Genomic DNA, 25,426 nt, shown 5'->3' with positions numbered 1-25,426 from the left:
CTGATCCATGCTTCTATTTACTGATAGCAGTAATTAGAAATGGATGAGTTTCAAAAACTCTTTGCCAACCCTAATGCCTAGTTCTACTAGGGAATTCCTTTTTAAAAATTAAACTTTGCATTTTAAATGGATACTATTTTAATTTAAATAATTATTTTTTGAAGAAAACCTTCATATATTTGAGTAAATACATAGTAGAGTCCCAATTTCTGACCCATCTAAATTTAGCGTTTTACTACTTCTTGTTATGGATAGAAGAGTAGTCTGGTTAGCTGATGGTGAAGTGTTGCAGAAAAGAATCAAATTAAAAAAGAGAAATGCAGGAGGCAGGTGGGGATGAAGGAGAAGGGGAAGGGATTAGACAGCAAAAATTGGTAACTACAATATTGCCACGGGGTATGAAAGACAGTTTGGGGAATATAATCAATAATGTAAAGATTTTGTAGGGTGTCAGATGGGCACATGTCTTATGAGGGAGACCACTTTGTGGACGGTGGAGATGCTTGACCACTGCGCTGTACACCTGAAGCTAAAGTTGAATAATATTGTATGTCAAGTATAATTTAATATATATATAGTCACGGGATATGGAATATAGCATAGGGAATAGTCAGTGGACTATTCTTCCAGCCCTGAAGAATATATACTATATCAGAGGGGCAATAGATTGAAGGTGAAATCTATTCACCACTTTGTAAGGGGTGAAATGTCTAACTATTGCATTGTTTTGTACACCGGAAACTAATTAAAAAAGGAAAAGTAAAGTATTGAGGATGGGTTTAAAGAGGGGGCATTAGGATTAATTAATTCTTCCTTACAAGTTCATATGCCTTCAGACAAGTGAGGGAAAGGGAAACTCCCTGATAATACAGCTACACGAATACTTACATTTTCAAATCCCTAGTCTTTTTAATTTTTTTTCAAATAATTTGAATATTTTCACATTTTAGCCTAGTGGAAATGGAGAGTGATGTAGAGCAGGCATCTTCTCTTCTTAGGGGTAGGGAAATGGAAATACTGTAAACTTAAACATTTATTTATCATCTTACAAGTAATAAGTGGCCTACCTTAAATATGAGACTACCCTACATTGCACATTTAATTCTACTCTTCTTTATGACTCCAAATTCATGTTGTTAAAGACTCTTAAATTTTATTTTCCTACAGATCTAGTTTATTATCCCTTTTACTATTCACTGCTGTCCATGAACTGCCAGCTCTAGAATGAATGCTTATGTGCTTTCCAGGCTTCTGTAAACTGGCTATTTACAGAGCCACTTCCAGCAGCTCCCTCCTCTTCCATTCCTCTGTATCTCTTCTCATGTCTTGGAAGGATTCCATTGTGGGGCCTCTTCTAATTTCTGCGGAGCCCTAGGCTCGTGGATCAGTTCTCATTAGCTGGCCTCATATCTTTGGGTGCTTTACCAAGTGTTGCTTATTTCTGCTTATCTAGGCAAGCTCCAGCCTGTTGAGGGTGTGAATTCCAGTCCTCTTTCAAATGCCCAGAAGAGTATAAACCTGCAGGAGGCAGAGTTTTCAGAGAGATGGTTGGAGATCACAAAGAGTAAAAGGGAATACTTTTAATTTGGAAAGAGAAGAAAAGATTGCTGAGGCCATGTGTTTATTTCTTGAATGCAATAGTTTGTTCAGTTCTTAATTCAGAACAACACTGTGAATTTTAATGAGCATAAAAAGTACCACTGAATTTCTTTCTGTTTTTTTTCAACTCTCGTGGGATATTCCATAAACAAGATCTTGGTAAGTGTTGTCATCAAATGTTAGTAAACAATACCTGAAAGAACAGAATTTGTCTCTTCAGTAATATCTAGAAGCTGTAAACATACTGATAATAAGCATGACTTATTTTGGCATTGTAGATTTGGGAATAGTTATAACTATTAGGTAAGTGTAGTCTTGTTTTTAAAAATATAACAGAAGACAAATAGGAAGTTAGCTCTCAATTACACATACGTGATATATCCATTGTAGGTTGTGACCATCTTCTTTTCCTAGACAGGATCAGAGTGAGCTTGCAACTGAGCGTATGTGTCTGCATGCTAAAAATTCTTTTTGGTATTGTTTATAGAATTAATGCCTCTCTTGTCCCCAATTAATGTAAAAAATAGTAGGACTGATAGTAAAATTCCATGTGTCTAGTTTACATGCTTTTTAAAGTATAATTTGAATAGATTCATAGTCAAAAAACTTCTATTTAAATCTTTCCATTTGAAATATTTGTTGCATACACAGATGCCATAGTTGTGAATGTGTACTGATTACATCAAGGCTTTTGTATTTTTCTCATGTGTAACAAACTTAGCTACTAAGCAATAGGCCTTTAATGCATGCAGATGTTGTACCACAACAAAGCTGAATCAGCATTTCATAACACTTAAAAGGGATTTGTAAAGGAAATGGGCTCACCAAGCTTGTGGGTCTATAATATTTTTATTGATGAAGTAGGCAATATACTGACTTTACTGTTGGAGTCTAATGGCTGTTGCAAGAAAACATGAGGGTATTTGTTAAGAGTTCCTCCAGTGGGAGGCAACAACATTAGATTGGTTATGTAAATTTTGGTAGGAAGTGTAGTGCTCTGCAGCTGATGTTTTGACTCCAGTAGAGATTACTCACTTAGAGAAATAAGAGACTACAAATTAACAGTCTCATTTCGTGTAGTCCTTTAGATTGGTAGAAGTATTGAAAGACTTACTGCATTTCTCAAGTAAGTTTACTTCCAGAAAGTTGTGTCAGTGATAAGAAACTACAACTGCATGATAAAAAGCACTAAGTAGTTTAAACCTGCTTCCTGCCAAGGTGAGCTCACCACCCTGACCTGTGAGATAGAGCAGTAAGTAGTGAAGACCCAGGTGGCCTAGCTGCAGGACAGTCCTTATCTTCTCTGCAATCTGACTGTAATCTCCTTGAAACTGCGATGTTTTTGTTTGAGTATATCTGAGGACAGACTCTAAGCACTGGATTTCTAGAATTCCACTAATTCTAGTAAAGAACGTTTCTAGGGGCCTTTGCAGTTTAGTGATGTCATTCCAGGAGGCGTGAATAGGGCCTGGCTAACCAGCCCTGTAGATAATCTGGCATGGACCAGCTGGATTTTGGAATCACCTGCAGTGTGTACACTTCTCCCGTGGGGGGAATGGGCCTGGCAAGAAAGAAAAAGTAGCCTGAAAGGGGGTGTTGAACAGCTGTTTTCCATCTTTCCTGAAGAAAAACAGGAGGAAAAGAGGAGGAAATGGACTTACAGCAAGCATCAGGAGGGATTTATGCTAAATACAGGGAAGTTTTTCTGAATGTTTTAACCTTCAGAATAGATTTTTAAAGGAGGCCTTTGAATTCTTTTTTGGTTTGAAAGGTTGAAGTGAGATTGTCCTGAGGGGATGTTAGTGTTTGTCTTCTGGGGTTCTAATGTTATGACTTCCACTCATCTGGATTTGAAAATCTTAGAAATTAAAAATGATTTAATTACATTGACCTGTGAACAACATGGGTTTGAGTTGCACAGGTCAACTTATATGTAGCTTTTTTCCTGAATAAATGTGTATAGTACTGCAAGTGCTTTTTCCTCATGATTTGATTTTCTTAACATTCTTTCTTTCTCCAGCTTACTTTATTGTAAGAATACATTATGTAATACATATAATATACAAAATATGTATTAATTGACTATGTTGTTGGTAAGACCTCCAGTTAATAGTAGGCTATCAGTCGTTAAGTTTTGGAAACAGAAGTTCTATGCAAATATTCTCACTGCACGGGACATCGGCACCCCTAACTGCAGGTTGTTAAAGCATCAACTTGTATGTGAATGTAGAAATGGTCAGTTTTAGTGCCTGAAATACAGGTTGCCTTTATAGTTTCTATTTAGCATTTTTATTTGTTAATACAAAGTATTTACTAACTGGTTAAATACTGATCATACCTAAGTTTCCTTTAACTTTTCATTCAGGCACACATCAGTGTCTGAAAACACCTCTATGCTTAATCTGTTTTCACCTCAAACAGGTCACTTTTCTCCACATTTCTAGAAAATCTTAATTTAAAAAAAGTCTTGGCACCAGACTGTCATGTTTCATTTGGATTCTCAGTAATAATCTTTTCTGTTTTTTTGCTCCATTTTTCATAGTAGAATTCGACTGGCAACAGTGGCTACATGAACACCCAGAGCATTCATCCATCATCTGGGCAAAATATAGAGGTTGCCCATGTCAGAAAGAGTCTGGAAGCTTCTCTCATACCAAACTTTTTGTAGCAGTAATTACGGTTAAAAGATTTAATGGTATTTATAGAAACAGTGTGAACTTTGTTTCCTTTTTGTTTAGGAGATTGAATCTGTAGTAGAATTAATTCTGTAGTTTCAGGACAGTGGTTCTGTTTTTCTCTCAATTTTAAAATTAGGCAATACTTAAGATGTAATTATCTTAAAAGCAGGTTCATTTTGATTCAGTGAAAGGTGTTGGAAAATGCACTCTCAGCCAATATTGGGTCAGTGGGCTTGGGGGATGCCAAAAAGTTAGCCCAGCAAAGTCAATATCTTAGGCAGCTGCAATTAAGTGTTTCAATTTAGTTTTACAGCAATTTTGAAATGCTTTTCACAGTTACCTTTCTCAAAGGAAATTGATTCTTGGAAGCATTGAAAAGCCTGCAGAGTTACCTTAGGTGAGAGTTTCTTTTTCTGGCCCCTTGAGATGTGAGGTTCATTTCTTCTTTTCTTCCTCTATCTTTACTATAAATCTGTAAGTTAGACCCTATTGGTTCTAACGGGAACCCAAAAGAAGTGGAGAGTGAAGTAAGAATCAATCTGTTGCTTTTGTGCAGAAGTTCAATTTATCCTTTCCTAAACACTGGTGAAATTCTAGGATTCACCTTTTTTCCTAAGAAAACCAGTATTGTTCCGATTGAATTCATCCTGTTAACCATGTGCTATGATAGGGTTGATGAGATTTTCACCATTAAAATTTTTAGACTTGCATAGAATTCTATATAAAACTCAAATTAAATGGTATTTGAGTATCCACCGTAGGAACTTTAAAAAGTCAATTTCACCTCTACTTGTTAAATTTCATCTTGCAAGTTTTAGGGTAAGTTGGACCACTTCCAGTGTCTTTCTTGGGGAAGAAATGTGTGGCAGTATTTATACTACTAAATCGCCTTAAAATGATAAACCCTGTGCTGAAGAACTTGAATTGAGCTCGCAGTGTTAGAGTGGTTACATAACAACAGATCCCTCTTTGTGTGCTTACACCATTTTTTCTTGTCGGTGAAGCCACTGAAGTTTGGTGCAATGATTGCAAGTTTTAGAAAAGATAAGTCCGTGTTACTTGGCAATGAATGCTTTGATATATATCTTTTTCCAGTGTACTTTTGAACCTGGAGAGTCAGATGAAAGAATGCTATACTTGAGCGATAGACATCCTGAAAGGATTTAGTCATTCAGCAAGTATGTGCCAGGTGCTTCTGTGTTTAAGGGGACATCTAGATGGAGGCAAAGAGGGGAGGCACGCAAAATAAATAGGACATAGTTTCCAGCCCGGAGGAGCTGTAAAATCTGGATGGAGGATAACTGACTGAAACTTTGTGAGAACAATTAAGTGCTGAACAGAGACAAATGCACGTACTAGGGTTGCAGGCAGGAGGTCTGTAAGGATTTCATGGGCAGAGAATACTCAAGCAGGAGGGGAGAATGAACTGAGTCTCGGAGGATTTTATGCCAAAAAGGGGAGGGAAAGCAGCATTGCATGGAGGGTGAAGGCACAGGAAGAGGAGTGAGCAGCAAAGTGGAGTGGCTGCCAGGCTGAGGAGAACTTCTTAGAAAAATCATGGAAATTCACTTCTCTCCTTTTACGACATTCTCTTTCCTTTCTTCCTTGTCTTCCTCGTATATTCTTTCATTGTTTCCCACAAATATTTTTTGAAGGTCTGTATTGAATGTTATCAGTGGTGCTTGACATTTTAGGGAAGACAAGACTCACCCATACCTCCTAGCAGCTTGTACCTGAGTAGGTGAGCTCGACCTCAAATCTCTTTTGGGTCCAGAGAGGACTGAAACAACAAATGAGAGAAAGGAAGATAACATATGCCTGCAAATAATTTGGTATGCCTGTAACTAGTACTAAATGCAAATTAGTAGAGACAGTTAAAGCTATTAATATAGTCTTACTGACCCCTCCTTTCAAGCCCAGTTCAGATCCCACATTCTCAGTGCATCCTTCCTTCTTTCCACCAGCCAGAAATGTTAACGTTTGTAAATTTCAGTAGTACTCGGTCCTTCTCATGTGTACTCCTTTTGTTTTGGTGGTTTGTGTAACTATATTATTTCTTCTGCCATCTGATAAGATGATACAAGCACCTTTTCGACTGGCCTCATACCTCAATTCCCAAAGAGTATTGAGCAATGCATATATGGGGCCCCAGGGGAGAACACTTATGGATGGAGTTGCCAGGGATGACTTCAGGGAACACTGTATTCTTTGAGAAAGGAAAGAGGTTGCCTGTGGGGCAGAAAGAGGGAACAAAGTACCTCAGACTGGGTGGTTTAAATACCAGAAATGTATTGTCTCACAGTTCTGGAGGCTGGAAGTCTCAAATTAAAGTGTCAGCGGGGTTGGTCCCTTTTAAGGCCATGAGAGAATCTTTTCCATGCCTCTCTCCTAGTTTCTGGTGGTTTCTGTCAGTCTTCCATGAAGTTCCTAGATGCTTCTTGATGTTTCACCCCAGTCTTTACCTTCATTTTCACATGGCTTTCTTCCTGTGTGTGTATGTCTGTCTATCTCCAAATTTCCCCTTTTCATAAAATCACCAGTCTTATTGGATCAAGGGCCCATCCTACTCCAATGTGTGACCTCTTCTTCACTAATTATATCAACAATGACCCGGTTTCCAAATAAGGTCATGTTGTGAGGTCTAAGGGATTAGGACTCCAGCATGTGAATTTTTGTAGGACACAATTCAACCCATAACAGATTCCATGTCAGCTCTCTTGAGTGTACCACACTGTGATCGTGGTGTGGTACAAAGATTGTAGGAAAGAGGCAGACTGTAGGTTTCTAGGAGAAACAATTAATGAGCTATCCATGGCTCGTCTATCCTGTTTGCGTGGACCTGAACCGTTTCCTGAATAGCCACAGCAGTGGACATGTCACAGAGGGCCTTGGGATATTGGTGTCTCCTGCAAGGATCTTTTGACTTTCTTCTTTCCAGTATGGCATTCTTTGTAACTTCTTTCCTTTTGGGATTGAGTAATACAAATATTAAGATAAGGTTAGGAACATTATACTTGCACTGGATAACTTCAGTCTTTTCGATAAATTTGGATGATAAATCACTGTCTCAAGAGTACAGGTCATAAAGGAAGAATTGAATGTTTTTGGAAAGAGGCAAACATCTAAAGTATCAATGATAAGGATTTTATTGAGGAGTTGATTGGAAATGAATAAGGGGGTGGATATGTAGCTGTGAGGTAAGATAGCTGTTGCTGCTTCTCGGGTATACAATAGGGATTGAAGTAGAATGGGCAAATATGTTTGAGGTTCCTAAATCACTGAGGAAGTTAGAAATATCCCCAAATGATAGAAATTACCTGTGAAGACTAAAAAGAGTACATAGAGAAATGGTGATTTTAAGTGAATAACGTGCCAGGAGAGTCACTCTGAGAAAGACGCTAAAAGAACTAAGGTGGCCCCAGGAATGAAGAGGCTGGTTCCATCTTGCTTGTGTGTTAAGGCGAATGAGATTTGGTCTTCACAGGAGAGCACAACAGAGGATAAGGTGTCACTGAAAGAGTCAAAGGTACTTCATAAAATCTTTAATTTGGAAGGACCTTAAGTGGCATCTGGTCCTTTCCCCTGTCCCATTTAACTCAGGAATCACCTGACAGATGGCCATCTAGTCTCCGCATTGACTTAGGACAAGACATGAGAAGAAAATTTTAAAAATTTTAAATTAGTGCGGAAGGAGTTTTCTCCAGCGTAGATGAAGAGAATTTCATTAGGTTTGACCAAAAGAAGTAGCTAAGTGGAATCTGGCTGTCAGCAGAGATGGAGTAAAATAGGATGGATATGGTAGGTAAATGCTTGGATTAAGAGATGGCAAAGAATGGGGCTAACACTCCCAGCGTAGGATGGGAAAGACAGAATGAAATACAGACAGTAGATTGACCAAGATAAAGATATAGACACTGAGTTAAACATCCATGACCTTAAACATACACAAAGACAGACATTAAATATCTGGCCATGTTTCAGGCTCTGAGTTAGGGTATTTCTGGCAGGAGGATGTGTTTTGGCCTGTGGATCTAAGGCAAGCAATTCTGAGATTATTCTTTTGTTCTGCATAGTGTGTGTATGTGTGTGTGTGTGGTCTCCAGCAGTCCCGCAAAACTTTTCTTTTCCTCAGAAATTGTTTTCTGACTATTGTTCCTTTTTACAGATCTATAAAAACTCAGCGGGATAAGTTTTTTAGTTCAAAATAATAGAAATGATAAAGGTATAAAATAAATAATATTTTATTAGAAACCATCTTCATTCTTTTGAATTCTCTAGAGAAATGTTATCAGTTCAGAATGATTTTTCTTAAATTTGTAAATAATAGCACTAATAAAGCCCTTAGGCCAAACAATTAAGTAATAAAGGGAACTACTTTAAATTTCAAAACAGAACAACCTCAACAAGTCCTTGCGCTGAAACGGTCATCCGGTGGATAGAGAGGCCTGGCTACTGTCGCCTGAGAGAGCAGGAGGTCGAGTGGTAGGATGTCTAATCCCATGCAAAATGGGCTAAAAGTTTTGAGACGACATTAGGAAAGACTCTGAGAAACCCTTGAAAACCATCCATGGAATGGTGGGAAACAAAGAACTCAGAGGAAGTGGACTGCATCCAATCAGAGGTGGCCCCTGCACGTTAACAGGGTGTGGCAAGACTTGGGGAGACAAGAGAGCCAGCCGCAGCCTGGGGAGACATGGTGAGAGCGCTGTGCCTAAGGGCGGTGAGGGAGCGGGCTGGGTGTGACAGCAGCTCTCTGGAAATTCTGCGATCATCACCTGGATTAACCTTGAAAGTTTCAAGCGTTGTAGTACATTTTATCTCCAAAGATTTTTATTGCTTCTTTTTATGTAGTTATATTTATACAGCTCTATAATTATATGTGTAGTTATCTCTGAGTTTTTAAAGGTTTACGTCTTGACATGTTCGTCTATTCAATAAATCTCTAAGTGTTTATTAAGTGCTAGACACTCTTCTAGGAGTTAGGGAGGGAGCAGAAAGAAAGAGCCCTCATGGAGCTTACATTCTAAACATGGGAGCCAGGCACACAGAAGAAATGAGTAAATTACATAGTCGATGAGAAGGGTATAAGTGCTATGAAGAAAATAAAACTCTGAAGGGAGTTAGGGAATGGTGGTGATTGTACATGGTAAGGATGTAATTTAAATAAGATGGGGATGATCAGTTAGCCAGCCTGACTGAGAAAATGACATTTGAGCAAACACTTAAAGGGGGTAGGGGAGCAAGCCACATAGATGTCTGTGGGAAGCATTCTAGGCAGGAAGAACAAGCACACAGGCGCTGAGGAGGGAGGACTCCCGTGTGTTTGTAGGACACATGTCTCGTTAGGGAGACCACCTCAGGGATGATGAGGATGCCTGATCACTGCACTGTACACCTGAAGCTGAAGCTGAACAATAATGAATGTCAACTACAATTATATATACATATATAGTTACAAGAAGCAGAGTACAACATATGGAATAGAGACAGTGGAAATGGAATGACTGAGTGCGATGTCCGAGGGATAGTGGTTGGGGGAGGGGGTTGTTACTGTGAGGGATATAAATGATAAATGTCTAACTATTACATTGTTTTGTGCACCTGAAACTAAAAAAAAAATGTTACAAAAAGAAAAAAAGAATAGACAGGAGGCCACAACTCAAGAAGGGGGAAAGAGACAGGAGAGTTGTAGGATACGAAGGCAGAGAGGCCAGACTGTGCGTGGCCTCGAGAACTATTGTCAGCACTGGTTCTTAATTCCGAATGAGGTGGGAAGCCAGCGGAGGGTTTTTAATGCAGTGGGGACATAATCTGACTTATGATTGAACAGCTCTGGCTCCAGTGTTGAGGGTGACTGTCGGGAGGTAAGGGTGAAAGCAGGAAGGCGAGTTTGGAGGCTGTAGCAGTAATTCAGGCAAGACATGGTGTAATGTGGGCTGGTACAGGGGTGGCGAAAGGGGCTGGATTCTGGATGTATTCTGAGATGGACTCAACAGAATTTGCTGATAGTTTGGATATGGAGACAGAGAGGGGAAGGGAAGGGAAGGTGGAGGAGTTTGGGCCTGAATTGCTGGTAGGATTGGTTGCCAGCAACTGAAATGGGGAAGTCTTGAGAAGGCAGAGCCTGTATCTTTGGGTTAATTACATCTTTTTATCATTGTTTTACAAAGCAAATATGTGGTATCCTGAGTTTTGGTTAAGATTCATAAGAGAACATTCAGCAAGTACTCAGGGATTTTGAGGCCAAAGAACTGATCTGTGAGACAAAAATTTTTGACCAAAGAAAAGTGCATACAAAAAATTGTTTGAGGATGTGAAAGGCAGCAAAAAGTAAATTTATCATCGGCACGTGTTTGAAGATTCAAAAAGTGGAAGAAAGCTTGTGTATAAGTAAGGAATAATAAAGCCCTTTATGTATAGTGCTAAAAGCAGCACTTCATATATACTTATCCAATAAATGAAATGTTTATTTTAAGTTGAATGAACTGGAAGTGTAGCTTTAACGCCAGCAAATTACTTTCCCAGAAATTCTTTTAAGCTTTTTGCCTAGTCTCTATCTGTTAGACAATATCTAAAGCTTTTAAGCAGTCTGTAAGTCCAGTATATTCTGCTGTGTCCTTTGCTTCAGTAGTAACATCCAGAATCCTTTTCCTGGATACGAGTCAAGAGAACAATAACAGAAGTTGAGTAGAGAAAGATTTGGTGAAAAGCATCACAACATTTTCTATTCTAATGGGAAAAAGGAGTTATTGCAAGACTCTCATAATCCTAACAGGAATTTAGATGATTGGACTAACAATAAAGCTTGGGGTCTCCAAGACCACCTTTGGGCTCAGTGAGTCACTAGAAGTTGTTATAATCAAGGTTGTGGTTTAATTCAGCCAAAGGGTACAGATTAAAATCAGCAAAGGGAAAAGGTGCTTAGAGCAAAGTCCAGGAGAAACCAAGCGTAGGCTTCTAGGTGTGCTTTCCTGGAGATGCACTCCCAGCCACAGTGTGCAACAGCCGTGTACAGTGTTGCCAGCTGGGGAAGCTCCCCCAGCCTTGGTGTCCAGAGCTTTTATTGGGGTTCAGTGATGTAATCATGCAACACTTGCATGACTTACTTCAGCTCTTCAGACTTTAGTTCTCCCTCCCTCCAGAACAAAGATAGGAATTTATCATAAATCACACTGTTAGTATAAACTATCTGATCACACTGGTACCACATGACCCAAGGCCTCAGGCATGCATGCAAAAAACTCCCATCCAGCAGAAAATTACAAGGGCTCCTAGCTCATCTCCCCCGAGCTAAACAAGGGCCAGTCCTGAAGACAGGCCTTTCTTGGAGACGTGTAGTGTATGAGCAGTAGGCCTGCTGAGTTAACCCTTTCCTGCGAAGCGTGGTATTACCTTCAACATGGTATTCGTGCTTCTTAGAGTCATTATCATTAGGGGTAAACTTATAGGACCCGATCCTGGAGGAGATTACATAAGGACAATCCCCAAAGATACGTAGTTTTAGCTAAACTCATGAATGAGTGAACCAGAGTAGATTACATACAAAAAGTTAAACGTGTTTTGTGGTACTTCACCTAAAAATCTGTCGTTGATGCCATGACTCATCCCACAGAAGTTTGTAGATACTGGGCTAGAAGAACAGTTGAAATGGGGGATTGATTGAAATCAAGAAGCGGCGTAAAAGAGGAAATGTGGCCTGGACGTTGCTGGTAAGGCAGAATAATTGGCTCATATGATTACAGAGGCTGAAAAGTCCCATGATCTGCTGTCTTCAAGGTGGAGCCCAGGAAAGCTCATGGTGTAAATTCCAATCCCAGGCAGAAGACTGATATCCGAGCTCAGGGAGGGAGGGACGGAGAGGGGATGATAGGGGAAGGGAAGGAGAGAAGGGGTGGTGGGGAGAGGGGGGGGAGGTTTTCCTGTGTAAGAGCACACACAAACACTCATTAGTATGATGTATCAGTAAGCTTTATCTGTCTACATAAATTTGGTTGATGGAGAAGTAGTATTAGATTTGAAGGCTTCTTTCATCCTCAGATGTGTTCAGTTACTTGGAATATGTAGCCTAAGAGTTATAAATACGCAGTAGAGCAGGAAGAAGTAGAAACCTCTTGGCATCAAATACTTTATATTTGTCAAAATATTTGATATTTTTAGGCTCTTGAAGAGTCTGCAAGGTTATGAATACACAATACATTGTACGTGTTATTTTGAGCGCTTGCTCCTGATGTCATGGCACACTTCCTTTCAGTGGAAATGACCTTGGCGTTCTCATCGAGATGACGACTGCCAGCATTTACTGAACGTCTTGTAAATCCTACGCACCCTTTTATTGCTTTAAGCGTATCAGCTAATTTAAGATCCCAGAAATCCTGCGAGGGAGGTGTAATTATTTCATCCATTTTACAGAGAAGAAAACAGGGACATGGCTAAGGATATGGTGGCTCTTCAAACCTTGGAAGTCTGTCTCTAGCTAGTGCCCTCAACCACTAATCACGTTCTGAGGTGAATGACCATAATTTGCATTTGGGGTAACACTTACTGGAAAGTGGTAAGTGCTTTTGTAGGTGTTATCTCATTTAATCTTCCAACCAGTCTATGAGACAAATACCATTTTAATCTTCATTTTAAATGAGGGACTAGGTTTAGATAATTAGCATGCAGTGGTGAGCTTGTAGCCCTTTTAACCACCTCACCAGTCTGCCCTCATGAATCTATGGCAGGAAGAAAAATGTTACTTTAGTTTTCATTAGCATTTCATGGTTTTGTGTAACTGTTATTTGAAACTGTATGATGTTATATTTAGCTATTGGTGTCATTATCTCTATTCATCTTCTTTTCTATGCTTTATTATTTTTTTAGCCAGTAATGCCAGAAAAGAGCGTTTTCATGCTTAAAGCTATTGCTGAGAAAGTTAAAGGTGGTTTTTCAGAACCTTCCAGAACATCTCTAGTTACTTACTATTTAGAAAAATTTTGGAAAAAAAAATTATTATTTTCTTTTGGGGCCAGTTATAGTGGGTTAAATAAATTGCTTTGAACTAAGGGAGAAATTCCTATTTAACAGTGTAATACAAGTTACTGCAGTTTAAAAAAACACACTGAAAACCTCAGAAACAGCAGTTTCTTAATTTTTTTTCATCCTATATTAAGAGGAGAGCACAGTTTTTTTGTTTGTTTATTTACTTTGTAGCCTCATGCCTAGCAGAGTTCGTGGATTTAATAGCTGCTCAATACATAGCTGAATTAGTTAATTAATAATTACAAGAATTTCTTACTTCCAACATGGATAGGGAATTGCTATTCCAATTCTGGAAAACAGTGCATTGGAAAACTTAATACGTATGCATAAATTGCTACTGTTTAAAAGGTTCAGAATACCAAAAAGAAATATACTAATTATACTCCACATTAAATTATTCAGAATATAATATCAGAATAAAAAATTCTGAAAATACTTTAGGATGTTGTATTCTAACACCATCATTAAGAAAATCAATTCAAATTATAATAAAGAAGTACCAAACAGAAGATTTCCAATTGTTAGACTGCTAGATAAACTAGAATTTACTTATAGCTTATCTTAGAAAGTCTAACCATTTTCTTTTAGCCTTTCTGTAAGCAAAATGAAGTACTCCGGTAGTTGCCTCAGTGACTTTATAGACCCCTCCCCCCCAATTTCTACTTTGCCTTCTCTTTGCCTCCATGAAAATGATACAGATTTCATTTCCTTTCTACATTCTGTAAGACAACCACTCTGTCAAAAGCTGGATTGTAATGTTTCTCAGTTTTGTAGTAATGTGCACCAAGCAAAACTCTACTACTAAATTATGCCTCAGTTTACTAGCCACTAAATTACTCATTCAAGTAGTCTCTGATGAATGGGAGATGGAGCCTTCAGACTTAACACCAGAAAAATATGTGTGGCCATTTTAAACATAACTTAGATTAAGGATTCTTCTCATCTAAGGAATTTTACAATTATTATTGTTGGTGTAAGAAAGAAGTGAGCTTCAGATTATGAGAAAATGTGGTATCTTCACAGAAACTTTCTTGGGGACAGTACAGAACTGTTCTTTGCTCAGAGTTTTACAAAGCACAGACCTAACCTAAAGTTTCTCCAGTGTTGAGTGTGGAGTTGGTGAACACCATTATTATACATAGTGTGGTTTTGCTGTGTGGGTTCAGGGTTATAATTACTCTCAGTAGTGTGTGTAAATTCCTGGGGGTTCCATATGGTATAATTTCATATTGTGGATTTTTGTTTGGAAATGACTTTTTAGGGAGATATATTTCATTTCACCCTTAAATAAAGAAACAATAAGCCTTCAGTAAAAGCAACTTTCATTTTGATTAAGAGCCCTTGGTTTTTTAAAATTTGCTTTTTTGGCTGAGTCCGCAGAGTTTACACATCAGGGAGTATAATTTTAGGGAATGATTGTATAGTACCCAAACCATATGTTTTCTTAGGATTTGACATCGTTAAGAATAATGTCAGATTTATTTCACTACAAAAATTTACCAGGAACATATAAGGTTTATTTTGCTAGTGAAGAAAAATTATTTTTCAAAAATTATCCTAATAGTACATGTAATAAAATTGAAATAGAAAGGTAAGGAGAACTTTAAAAATGTATACATTCCATTAGTTAAAATATGTGGAAACAGTATGGGTAGCATGTATGAGACCACGCAAGATGTTTCTCAAATACTTGGAAATGGGTTTCTTTGAGAGTTCAATTCTAAAATAGATCAGAGAAGGAAATGTGCAGCTTGTTTAGGATGCATTAGTGCTCTTAGGCCATCAGAGTTTGCCTAAAATGAGACTGGAGGCCGAAAGACAGAGGGAACTAATGGAAGCATGAACAAGGAAGAGTCATAGATGCTAATGTCTGCGGGTCTACACATTTTCCCGGGGAAAGGTATGATATCAGGGCCATTCAGTTGTCTGGTCTGCGGGATTGTTTTAGCGTTTTATGAATATGGTATATCTAGTCCTAGTGTGGAGGTATTTGACTGTCCTAATACTAGAACTAACTACTGTGCCCATCCATTGGGTTGGGAAAACTGGAACACCTACCCTTGGGCTGAGCTTGGTGGGGGTGGTGGCAAGAGCTATGGAGGATGTACGTTTTGCTCTTTACTAAGTACCATTACAATTCAGTTTTAAATTTTTTATTTTTAATGATATCTCAGATGCTGACAATCCTTTCAAGTGCAATTATGGCGGTGACCTTGACTAGCTGAGGTACTCCAAGCTCAGAGCCCTTCCCAGCTCCTTTGTTTTGATTCCTTGTTCATCACGCAATTATCTAGTAATTTTACTAGATCAATAGTAGTTTTCCAATAAAGCCAGAAATGTTTCCCAATTGGCTTGATCATTGTATTTCTTATAAATGAAAGCAAACAGTTTGGTTTTATATGTGTTAGGGGAGGAGAGTTTTAGTTTTTTGTTTTTTTTTTTAATATCAGCGAGCAGCATCTCCTGGGGTGTTTAACTGAGATACTGGTGACACTGAGCCAAGGCCAGACTGGGGACTGAGGTTAACTCATCAACTCTGGCAATGGCAGCAGATGTGCCCTGAGTAATCGTGTATCCCTTCCATAATATGAATTTGTTACTAGAAAACAGCTCCCCAGCCAGAGATTGTATTTCCAAGCCCCTGTATCACTTGGCCTTTCTTTTGAAAGAATATGGAAGATGTACGTAAGTAGCAGTCGCCCTTTTTACACCAAGAATCAATGGCTTGGGAAGCAATCAAACTCAGATAATAGTTTATTCAGTTGTTATTCTTTTCTTTGGGGGCAAAACCTTCAACAAATACTTGAAAACATTCAAGGGTCGTGTGCTTTCCTTTCTAGTGAATGTTGAGCTTACTATGATTGATACCGTGTTTCCTCGAAAATAAGAACTAGCCGGGCAATCATCTCTAATGCGTCTTTTGGAGCAAAAATTAATATAAGACCGAGTATTGGTCTTATATTACTTCATATTATGGAAGGGATATATCCCTTCATATTATGGAAGGGATAAGACCGAGTATTGGTCTTATATTAATTTTTGCTCCAAAAGACGCATTAGAGATGATTACCCGGCTAGAAACACGGTATGTTAGTCAGGAGCATTGTTTTCTAATTTCAACTGTTGCTAACAAGTGGCATGACCTTGCCCTAGACAGTTAATATCTCTGGTTCTCATTCGTTTGCTTATGATATTTAGTTTCTTCAAATAAAGTATTTTATGGATAAGTTAATGTAATCTTGCGTGTCTGAAACATCTTCCCTTTTATTAAAAATAGCTGTTCATTGAGCTCTTCATGTCAGATTCTGTGCTAAGTACATCGCATATTTAATCGCCCCATGAAGTTGGGACCATTTTATGGATGAGAGGATGGAGACTTTGAGGGCAGTAGTCAGTTGATCAAACCTAGTAGACAGCAGAGCTGGGCTTACCCTCATGTCTGCACCCCCCCCCCCACACACACACACGATGTTAAGTACAATGCCTAACGCCTTACACGTGGCACAGAAGAGGGTCTTGAATCCATCTTAATTTGGGATATGTTTTACTTTCTGCAGGGTGATTTCTCTCTTCCATCCTTATACTTTCTATGTTTTTTAAATTATTTTTTTTAAAAATATTTTCTAACGCCAGACGAATTAGAATAATTTTTGTACTACCATCTGTTTCATTTATAAGCAGACCAGACTATTTGGAAACTCACTTCATTTTGGAAACTTGATGTGTACTAATCTAGTTTTCAACTCTTCGTCTTTCTGTGCTTGCTTTGTGTAACAATGGCAGAAGTGGAACCTTTAATGCTGAATGCTGTTAAAAGTGTGCTCAAAAGAAAGAACATTGGTTTAGGATTTAGGAGATTTGAGTTCTAGTTCAGCCTCTGAAGTTTACTCTAAGATACTATTAGAATAACAGTGTACAGTGACTTTTAATACTGTCTTGCCTCTGTAAAGTCAAAGATCAAATATTTGAAAAGCATTTCACACAAAATTTCTCTGTGTGTCAGCAATCAATAGCTGCAGTGGATTGTTGGAATCAGAATTAAAGCAAAATAATTGTTGGCTTATTGTTGCTATGTGAGGACCTACTTAAGATAATTAGAATTCAAACATCTTGTTAAATACTTTTTATATCCTTTGGCTTGGCCTAAGCAGAATGCCAAACTAGGACTGCTGCAGATATATGTAGGGCATACAGGCAGAAAGATGATCAAATTGCTATCTGAATTATCTTGTAGTGACAGGTTAATTCTTAAAGGTCTATATTGTATTCATTGATTAGGTCAAAATTTGGGAATATTTTGCTCTTTGAGCTGTGTAGAATGACACAAAAGAAGGGGAAAGAAAACTGGATTAGGAAAGCCAGTGTATTATACTCGTAGTGGAGAAGAGGAAAGACTTTTAGGGGAAATGAGGCCCAGTAGAGTCTTTCAGAAACATCCTGAGAATTGAATTATATCAGGTAAACCGTATTATTAGAGGCAACTGCTGAGGGTAGCGGTGATTTTGCCATATTGAAAATGCCATGCTCTTGAAGTTGCACTTCAGCTTAAAGGTTTAAGTGAGTTGACAGTGCTGTGCTGTGTCTGTAGCACAGTGAACTAGAGATGAACTAGAGGGGATCATCCACGGACATTGAACAGGACAGAATAATTTGTCCGAAGTGTGTGTGTGTGTGTGTGTGTGTGTGTGTGTGTGTGTGTGTGTGTGTGTCTTGTGGTAGCGGGAGTCTGAGTTGGCCATTCTGGTAAACTCATTAGCCTTTAATGGCCATTGTTTCACTCAACATTTTCAAAGTTGAGCCATTCAGGCACCACCTTCTTGAACAAATTTTGCCTTATCCATTTACTTTTTGTTATTGTTAAACTTTTAAACTTAAATGTATTTTAAACAGGTACTTGATATATCTGTTGATGTGTTAAAATTTTTCCTAATGAACATTGAAATAAGTACATAAAATTAGCATAAAAATCTGTCCGTTTGTGGTCCACCTAAAATTATCTTGAGAAATGCTCCTTTTATCTGATTTTAGCTGTTCTCTTTACAGAGTGGTCCACAGAATGCTGAGGTTAGAGGTTAAAGGGGGAAACCTAGACTGGAAATAGAGGCTTTTTGGTAGAATTTTCTAGAAAAACTTAAGATGATCAATGGGAATTAGGTTTCCCTTTAGGATATCAACCTAAAGCATGTTTGGATTAGACTTTAAGTTTAATATTTTTCCTTTTTCTTTTTGAAAACTACTGAATAGTTTATAGGCTACAGGAGTTTTTAGGCCTTATATTTTTTTCCATTAGTTTTCTAGCAGAATTTTTTTCTGAAAAATTCTAAACTTGCTTTGGTTTCAAATAAGGGGGAATAAGGTTTCTCCTTGCTCATTTTAGTGATGATATCTAGCAGCTCCTGAGCTCAAGAGTTAGTTCAGTTCAGCTGGCATTCATGAGCTGCCTTTTATATGTCAGGTACAACATGAAGCCCCATGATGGGAAGAGGAAGCTATGGTCCCGCCTTCTGTGAGGCATGGCATGTAAACAGCCGAAGCAGTCTAATGTAATACAGGAATGCACCAGATACAGGAGAAATGAGGTCTTTGGGTAGATCAACAAAGGCTTAATAGCTGGGAAAGCAGTCGGAGCTGGTTATATTGAATGTGATATAAGGGAGGCAACACATAAATTTGTGCCACTGTAAATGCTGTGGTTTTTCTCGCCCTAGGCAGTCTTCGTAGATGATCATTCTGCAGAATTTCTGTGGGTTCTGCATGGGCCCACATGGTATTCTAACAAGAATTAATGTTTTGCATGTGCGGTAACTCACAGCCTTGCTGCCCTGACACCCTCACATGAATTTGAAGTAATAACTAGGGAACCTTCAGTAACAGTTGGCATATTGAGATGGCATCATTCCCAAAACAACATCTTAATGAGGTTCTGTGCTTCCGGAGCAACTCTTCATGTTTAAATATACTCAGGCACGTCCTACATAACGGGAAGCAGTATGGCAGAAGTGGGTGGGCTCACAGTACCAGTCCTGAATTGTGAGGGACTGACTATCTCAGTGACTCTGGGCCTGGATAGGGGGATGGTATGCATAAGGGAGGAGAAAGAATGTAAACAAATCAGCCTTAACCACCTTTGTACAGAATTTGAGATGGAAAATCTCTGGTCTCCACATAGCTTCTTACCTATCCCCCCACAACCCAAGCTACCCCATACTACCCAGGACTTGAGCTACACAGTCAAAAACCAATAGTGGAGAAATCTTCATTTCTATGCATGTATGCGGTCAGTTAAAGGAGGAACTTGCAACCCATCCTCACCCTAGTTACCTAGAACCCCCACAATATTAATTGTACTGATGGCTACATCCAATCTTAGACTTTTGGGGATTTAATATATACAAGCTTTTAAACAAATTATTAACGTGACTGTTCTCTGAAAAGAGCAAGAAATACAGCCCTGTGGGGAGAGGCAGTAGGAACTGAGCATTACTTCAGACCCAGCCACCTCTCTGTGTTGCCAGAGACCACACCCCTCCTCAGACATAACCACAAAATGTTATTTCTTTTGGCCAGGTCTCTGACCTTGAAGGATCCAGCCCGCCTCCTTGAAGCTTTGGGTGCTAGACATAATATGGGCAGAGTCCAAGATTTATTTCTATCTTATATAATTTAGCATGGCTATACTAACTTTTTTTATTCACTGTAAGTTCTACTCCTGAAGTAAATCTAAAATGCTTTACAAAACTGCTTCCATTGATTCCATATACCTTATATATAATCTAAAGCACATTCGGAAATATAAAGAATACTAGAATTTATGGCAGCATTCACAAGTCATGCCATATTGCCTCTCTCGGAGATATAGCAAGTTGAAAATCTGGATTGAGCCTCAGTGTGTGTTAAATCCTTAGTTTTCTTTCTTCTGAATGTCATGAGGCAGTTTTTCCTTGGAAAAATAATTTGTGTGCAGCTGGGAGGTTGATTTTTCTTCACCAGTTTCTCCCTTTAATAATTGAAAACTACTGTTCATTATTTACATAAAACTGTCTTTTTCTGGTCTGCTTTCTATAACCTTTCCCCTCTGAAGAATTTTAAGAATTCCCTAACTTTCCCTCTAGGGGATTTTTATGCCTGCTTTATCCCAGATGTGAGACGTAGACTAGGACTAAGCTGAGGGGTTTTTTTTTGTTGTTTTTTTTTAATGTTTCTATATTTGAAAGACGTTCTTTTAACCTGTGAGCAAAGCTGCCACTAAAAAAAAGGACTTTTAAGAAAGTTAAGTAGTTAAGAAAATATGTGAGCTTGGTTTAACTGTCTGACTTACTGAATGACACCAAAATCCCATTTGCAAAATGAAAAAGTAGACAGTAGTTTGAAATAAGAAGGGGAAAATGCACACGTGTTATTTTAGCCTTTTGATTCTGGGATTTTATTTTCTGAATGAAGGCGCGTCAGTTTCTAGTGCCAGCAGCCCTGTGTCTGGTCTTTCACTGCATGCTTGCTTCTGTTAGCCCAGGCAGTGCACAGGCCTGGCAGCTGTGTTCCCTGCTTTGTCTTCTCTGTCCCCACCTACTTCTGTTGACAAAAAGAGGATAGTTAGCCTGACTCACAATACGTTGTCTGCTTACATGCTTATAGGTGGATTGATTGATCCTAACCCCTGGTTCAGAATGTAGAATGTTTGGAAGTGGGGAGAAGTTAGAATGAAGGAGGCTGTGTTAAGAAAGACTGGGGGTGGCCGGTTAACTCAATTGGTTAAAGCTAGGTGCTGACAACACCAAGGTTGCTGGTTCGATCCTTGCATGGGCCACTGAGCTGCGCCTTTCATTAAAAAAAAAAAAAAAAGAAAAATGAAAGAAAAGAAAGACAGGATTTTCTATTTTTTCCTAACGTTTATTCACATTCCCAGATGACATCTCACCACCAGCTTTTGGTTCTCGTGGTTTTCACATTAAAAAATACCATAAAACCTAAACATTTTTTGTGTGAGAAAATGTGAGAAGAATGCCAAGGAGAGTTTTCTTCCCTACTTAACGCGAATATTGTGTACCGTTTTCCCAAGTCCAAAGTTCTGTTTTCCACGGTGAATACATGTCTCACGTATCATGCTTAATTGACTAATTAATTAATTTTAAATTACTAGGTTTCAATACATTTCTTCCTAGTTTAGATTTTGTTGTATTAAAAAAAAAACACAACTAAATTCAGATGCTTCATTGTTTTCAATATTTAGACCTTTTCCTAGTAAGTGAGGTCACTCACTACCTACCGTATGTTTCAGCTTTGCCATATTCCCTTGGTTCACACATCCTTCTCTTTTGTTTTTGCCTCCTGTAGGATCTTTCAAAGATGGTTTGGCTGCCTTGGAGATTTGGAGATCTGATGTCACGATGAGGACTCACACACGGGGGGCTCCCAGTGTGTTTTTCATATGTTTATTTTGCTTTGTGTCAGCCTATATCACCGACGAGAACCCAGAAGTCATGATTCCCTTCACCAATGCCAACTATGACAGCCACCCAATGCTGTACTTCTCCCGGGTCGAGGTGGCGGAGCTCCAGCTCAGGGCTGCCAGCTCACATGAGCACATTGCCGCCCGGCTGACCGAGGCCGTGCACACCATGCTGTCCAGCCCCTTGGAGTACCTCCCGCCCTGGGATCCCAAGGAGTACAGTGCCCGCTGGAACGAAATTTACGGCAACAATTTGGGTGCCTTGGCAATGTTCTGTGTGCTGTACCCGGAGAACATTGAAGCCCGAGACATGGCCAAAGACTACATGGAGAGGATGGCAGCGCAGCCTAGTTGGTAGATTTTTGTCTTTTTCTTCTTACTGTATTAACTCTGCAGTATTAATGCATTCATATTCCGATGAACTCATAGAGGCCAGATTTTTCACATACTTGTGTGTGTGTGTGTGTGTGTGTGTGTGTGTGTGTGTGTGTGTGAAAGAAGGTGAGAGGTTGCTTGCTATTTCTCTTGCCAGTGACTAATGAGTGGTCCATAGTTTGAAAAGACCTAGTAACTTCCACGTTTAAAGTTAGAAGGAAAATATTTAGATATAACCTAATCAAAGAAAAAATAATTTGTTGAATTGAGTAAATAGTACCATTTTGACTGGTGAGAATTCTTTCCGCCTTGTTTAACAAGCATGTATGACCATCATCTTGCCTTAGGTTGTGATTGATGTACCCCCTCCCCAAGTGGTTAAAACTTTTTGTCAGCAAGAAATTAAGATTTATTTGCATTTTATGACAATTAGGAGCTAAAAGTAATTGTGAAGAGATTAACTTGCAGTTTATGAACAAGAGTTTATCAAATTACTCACAAATTGCCAAAACGTGTAGGAAAATCAGTGTTGTAGTTTGTGTGAGGAATTCTTTTCATGTAATAAGTTACTTTCAAAAACTCAAGAAGAAAACAAACTTCCTGTCTCTTTTTCATTAGCTTAATTTTATGTTATTTGTTTATAATTAATGCATCTACCTGCTTCCAAAAAGATATGGATGAATTATTAAATTAGAGACTCTGGGTATTCTTATTTAAACTGTGTTTTAATACGTATTCATGGTTCAGTTGCACTAAAACATTAACTAGATGAAATATCCTTTTAAAATTACATAAGCTGCTACTTGTCATAGGGCTGGAGAGAGCTCATTTTTAAATGTTTATAAAAATCAGTGAATGCATTTAATACTGTGATGAATTACATTTTGCAGGAATTACATCTTAGATTTCATAGAGGTGAAGAATGATAGTTTCCAAGCTTCCTGAATTCTGCCAATATGATAAAGAAATTTATCCCTAAATTTCTGCCAATATGTAAATTTATCCCTAAATTTCTGCCAAAATCTTTGAAGGATTTTCTAGAATTTCTTAATAAAAAAGGATTATGGAAGAGTTAACATTAAATCCATATCAGAGCTGGCTTTTAATGCTTATTAGGTATGTATAGTCATTTTGAAGCTTGCAATATTTTAGGTTGAAAATAACCTTTTTTGTTTTGTTTCATATAGCTGAGCCATGTATGCTTTAGTTTCAGTAGTAATTAACTGATCTTATTCTATTCTTGACGAGAAAGAAAATAAGAGATGTGTGAAAATTTATTTAATATTGGAACTACCAGATTATATCATCAAATGTTATAATACTTGGCATGTGCAGTTAGTTAAAAATGGCAACCATATTTATTTAGAAATAAATCTTGGTTGTCTGATATGGGTATTTCTTTTTTTAACCCCTGCACCCTTTTTTTTAAATACATAGTGAAATTTGACAGATTAAGATGCTGATGAAAATATTCCAGAGAGATAGTTACTGAAAAAAGCCATCTATTTGACCTCATAAAATAATAGATTACTGGGGAAATACCATTTATTAATGGAGATTTTTTAAAATACAAGTACAATAACATTAAGAGAATTGCACAAGACTAGTGCATTTTATTATGGTATAAAACATTCAGGCATATAAATGATATAACTATCAACTTGAATGAATGCTATTATCAGAGAGGATTAGACTCGTGATGAATGGAGAATAAATAACTTCAAGTAAAAGTGATAATTTTCACATCATTTCTTCAGGTTATTGGATATGTGTAGAAACTTACTAGAGGACTAGTTCTTTATTCACAGTAGTATTGATAAAAATAGGTATAACTCTATGCTGTTACCCAGTAACCTAAAAGCCAATCTGTGACTTAATAGAGCTAAACAGTTAACTTTCTTCACTTGACCTCCTAGAAACTGAAGGTCCGAAGTTGAGAATTTATCTTTACAGCTAGTTTCTAGTTCCAGAAGTGATCCTAGCATAAAAATTTGAGTTACTGGAACATTTTCTCTTGGCAAGTACTGTTACTAACTAGGGTGTGCTTTTTAATGAATTTATGGATATTTTAACTTTCTAAAAGCTGTCACACCTAATCCCTAGACTTAAATTTTCATTTAAATTTGTAGTTGAACACAATCACTTTTTGACAACTTAAAATACTGTTAAATGTTTCTATAGTTCACCTATCTTTGTTTAAAGCAACTAAATCACGTCCCCATTATACACAAAGAAGTATGTTGTAGGTGTTGTCATTGTCTTAGGATAGATAGTTCACCTATATTTGGTTTCAGAGAAAAAAAGACTAGCACTTACTTATAAAAGATCAGTTCTTAATCAATAATTAATATTTTGAAATTTAATAAAAGCTTTGTATAATGGCATCATTGGGCTGAACACATTTGCCGTTTTCCTTGAAAAACATTTCTACTCTTTTGAAAACCAATGACTAAATTGTGTTCGTTGACTTATTCAATCAAAAACATTTATTGAGCATCTGTTGTATGTCATACACTGTCCTGGGTGCTTGAGATTCAAAGATGAAAAAATAGCCTGATAATTTTAAAATTTGCACGTAAGTAAGTTTTCATTCGTGACTTAGAGGCTCGTATCGTGCTACACTCTAGTGCAGCAGGAAAGTGCTAGCTCTGCAGTCACACTGCCTGGGTTTGAATCCCGGCTCCCCACTCTTCCGCTGTGTTACTTCAGACTAATTTATTAATACTTAATTTGAGCCTTAGTGTCTTGATGTATAAAGTGACAGTAACAGCAGTATCCACCTGATAGGGTTGTTAGGATTAAAGGAGACAATGTAAAGTACTAAGCACAGTTCCTGTCACATAGTAAGCCTTCAATAAATAAGAATAATGGCAATAATGATAATTATTACTGTTATTTACTAAGCACTTAGACTCTGTTTGGTTTATAATTTGGTGTATGTAGGTTCTAAGGAAATAATATTTGGGATTTATATGGAGATTTTACTCATTTTTGTTCAAATTGCTCTCAAAACTAGAACATCTGTTTAACTCGTAAAATTTTCCTTTTGGCTTTGTTCCATTAAAACTTTCAGTGATGCTTCCTTGGGTCCCCTTTTTTATGCATCTAAAAATCTGATGTTAACAGCACTGAAGAAGGCTTAGGGGCAAGTAACAATGACATGTCTTTTGTCAGGTATTAGAAACATGTACATCTGAGACAGATTGATTGGTGTGGTTCAGTTCATGTGATTATTTTATAAATAAAAATCTGAAAGATCTCATCTATAGATTTATTTATTTAAGAATCTTCGGCCATTGTAAGAGAA

General features: G+C 37.9%; 1 protein-coding gene across 3 annotated transcripts in view; it reads left to right on the top strand.

The window, feature by feature from the left end:
- DSE (dermatan sulfate epimerase) overlaps window positions 1-25,426 on the top strand; it is a 57,392-nt gene that overhangs the window by 3,381 nt on the left and 28,585 nt on the right. For 2 of the 3 annotated variants that reach the window (XM_081045381.1, XM_081045380.1), the window contains exon 2: window positions 21,630-22,098. The exons of the other annotated variant lie outside the window; for it this stretch is intronic. In XM_081045381.1, coding sequence (XP_080901507.1) covers window positions 21,683-22,098 — 416 coding nt within the window. In that variant the 5' untranslated portion in view covers window positions 21,630-21,682. The remainder of the gene's footprint in view (window positions 1-21,629; window positions 22,099-25,426) is intronic. 3 annotated transcript variants of the gene reach the window in all.

This window comes from Rhinolophus hipposideros (assembly GCF_964194185.1).
Source record: "Rhinolophus hipposideros genome assembly, chromosome: 3".
Taxonomy (NCBI): domain Eukaryota; kingdom Metazoa; phylum Chordata; class Mammalia; order Chiroptera; family Rhinolophidae; genus Rhinolophus; species Rhinolophus hipposideros.
Note: the sequence above shows the minus strand (reverse complement) of the source record. Positions and strands in the feature narration are given on the sequence as shown.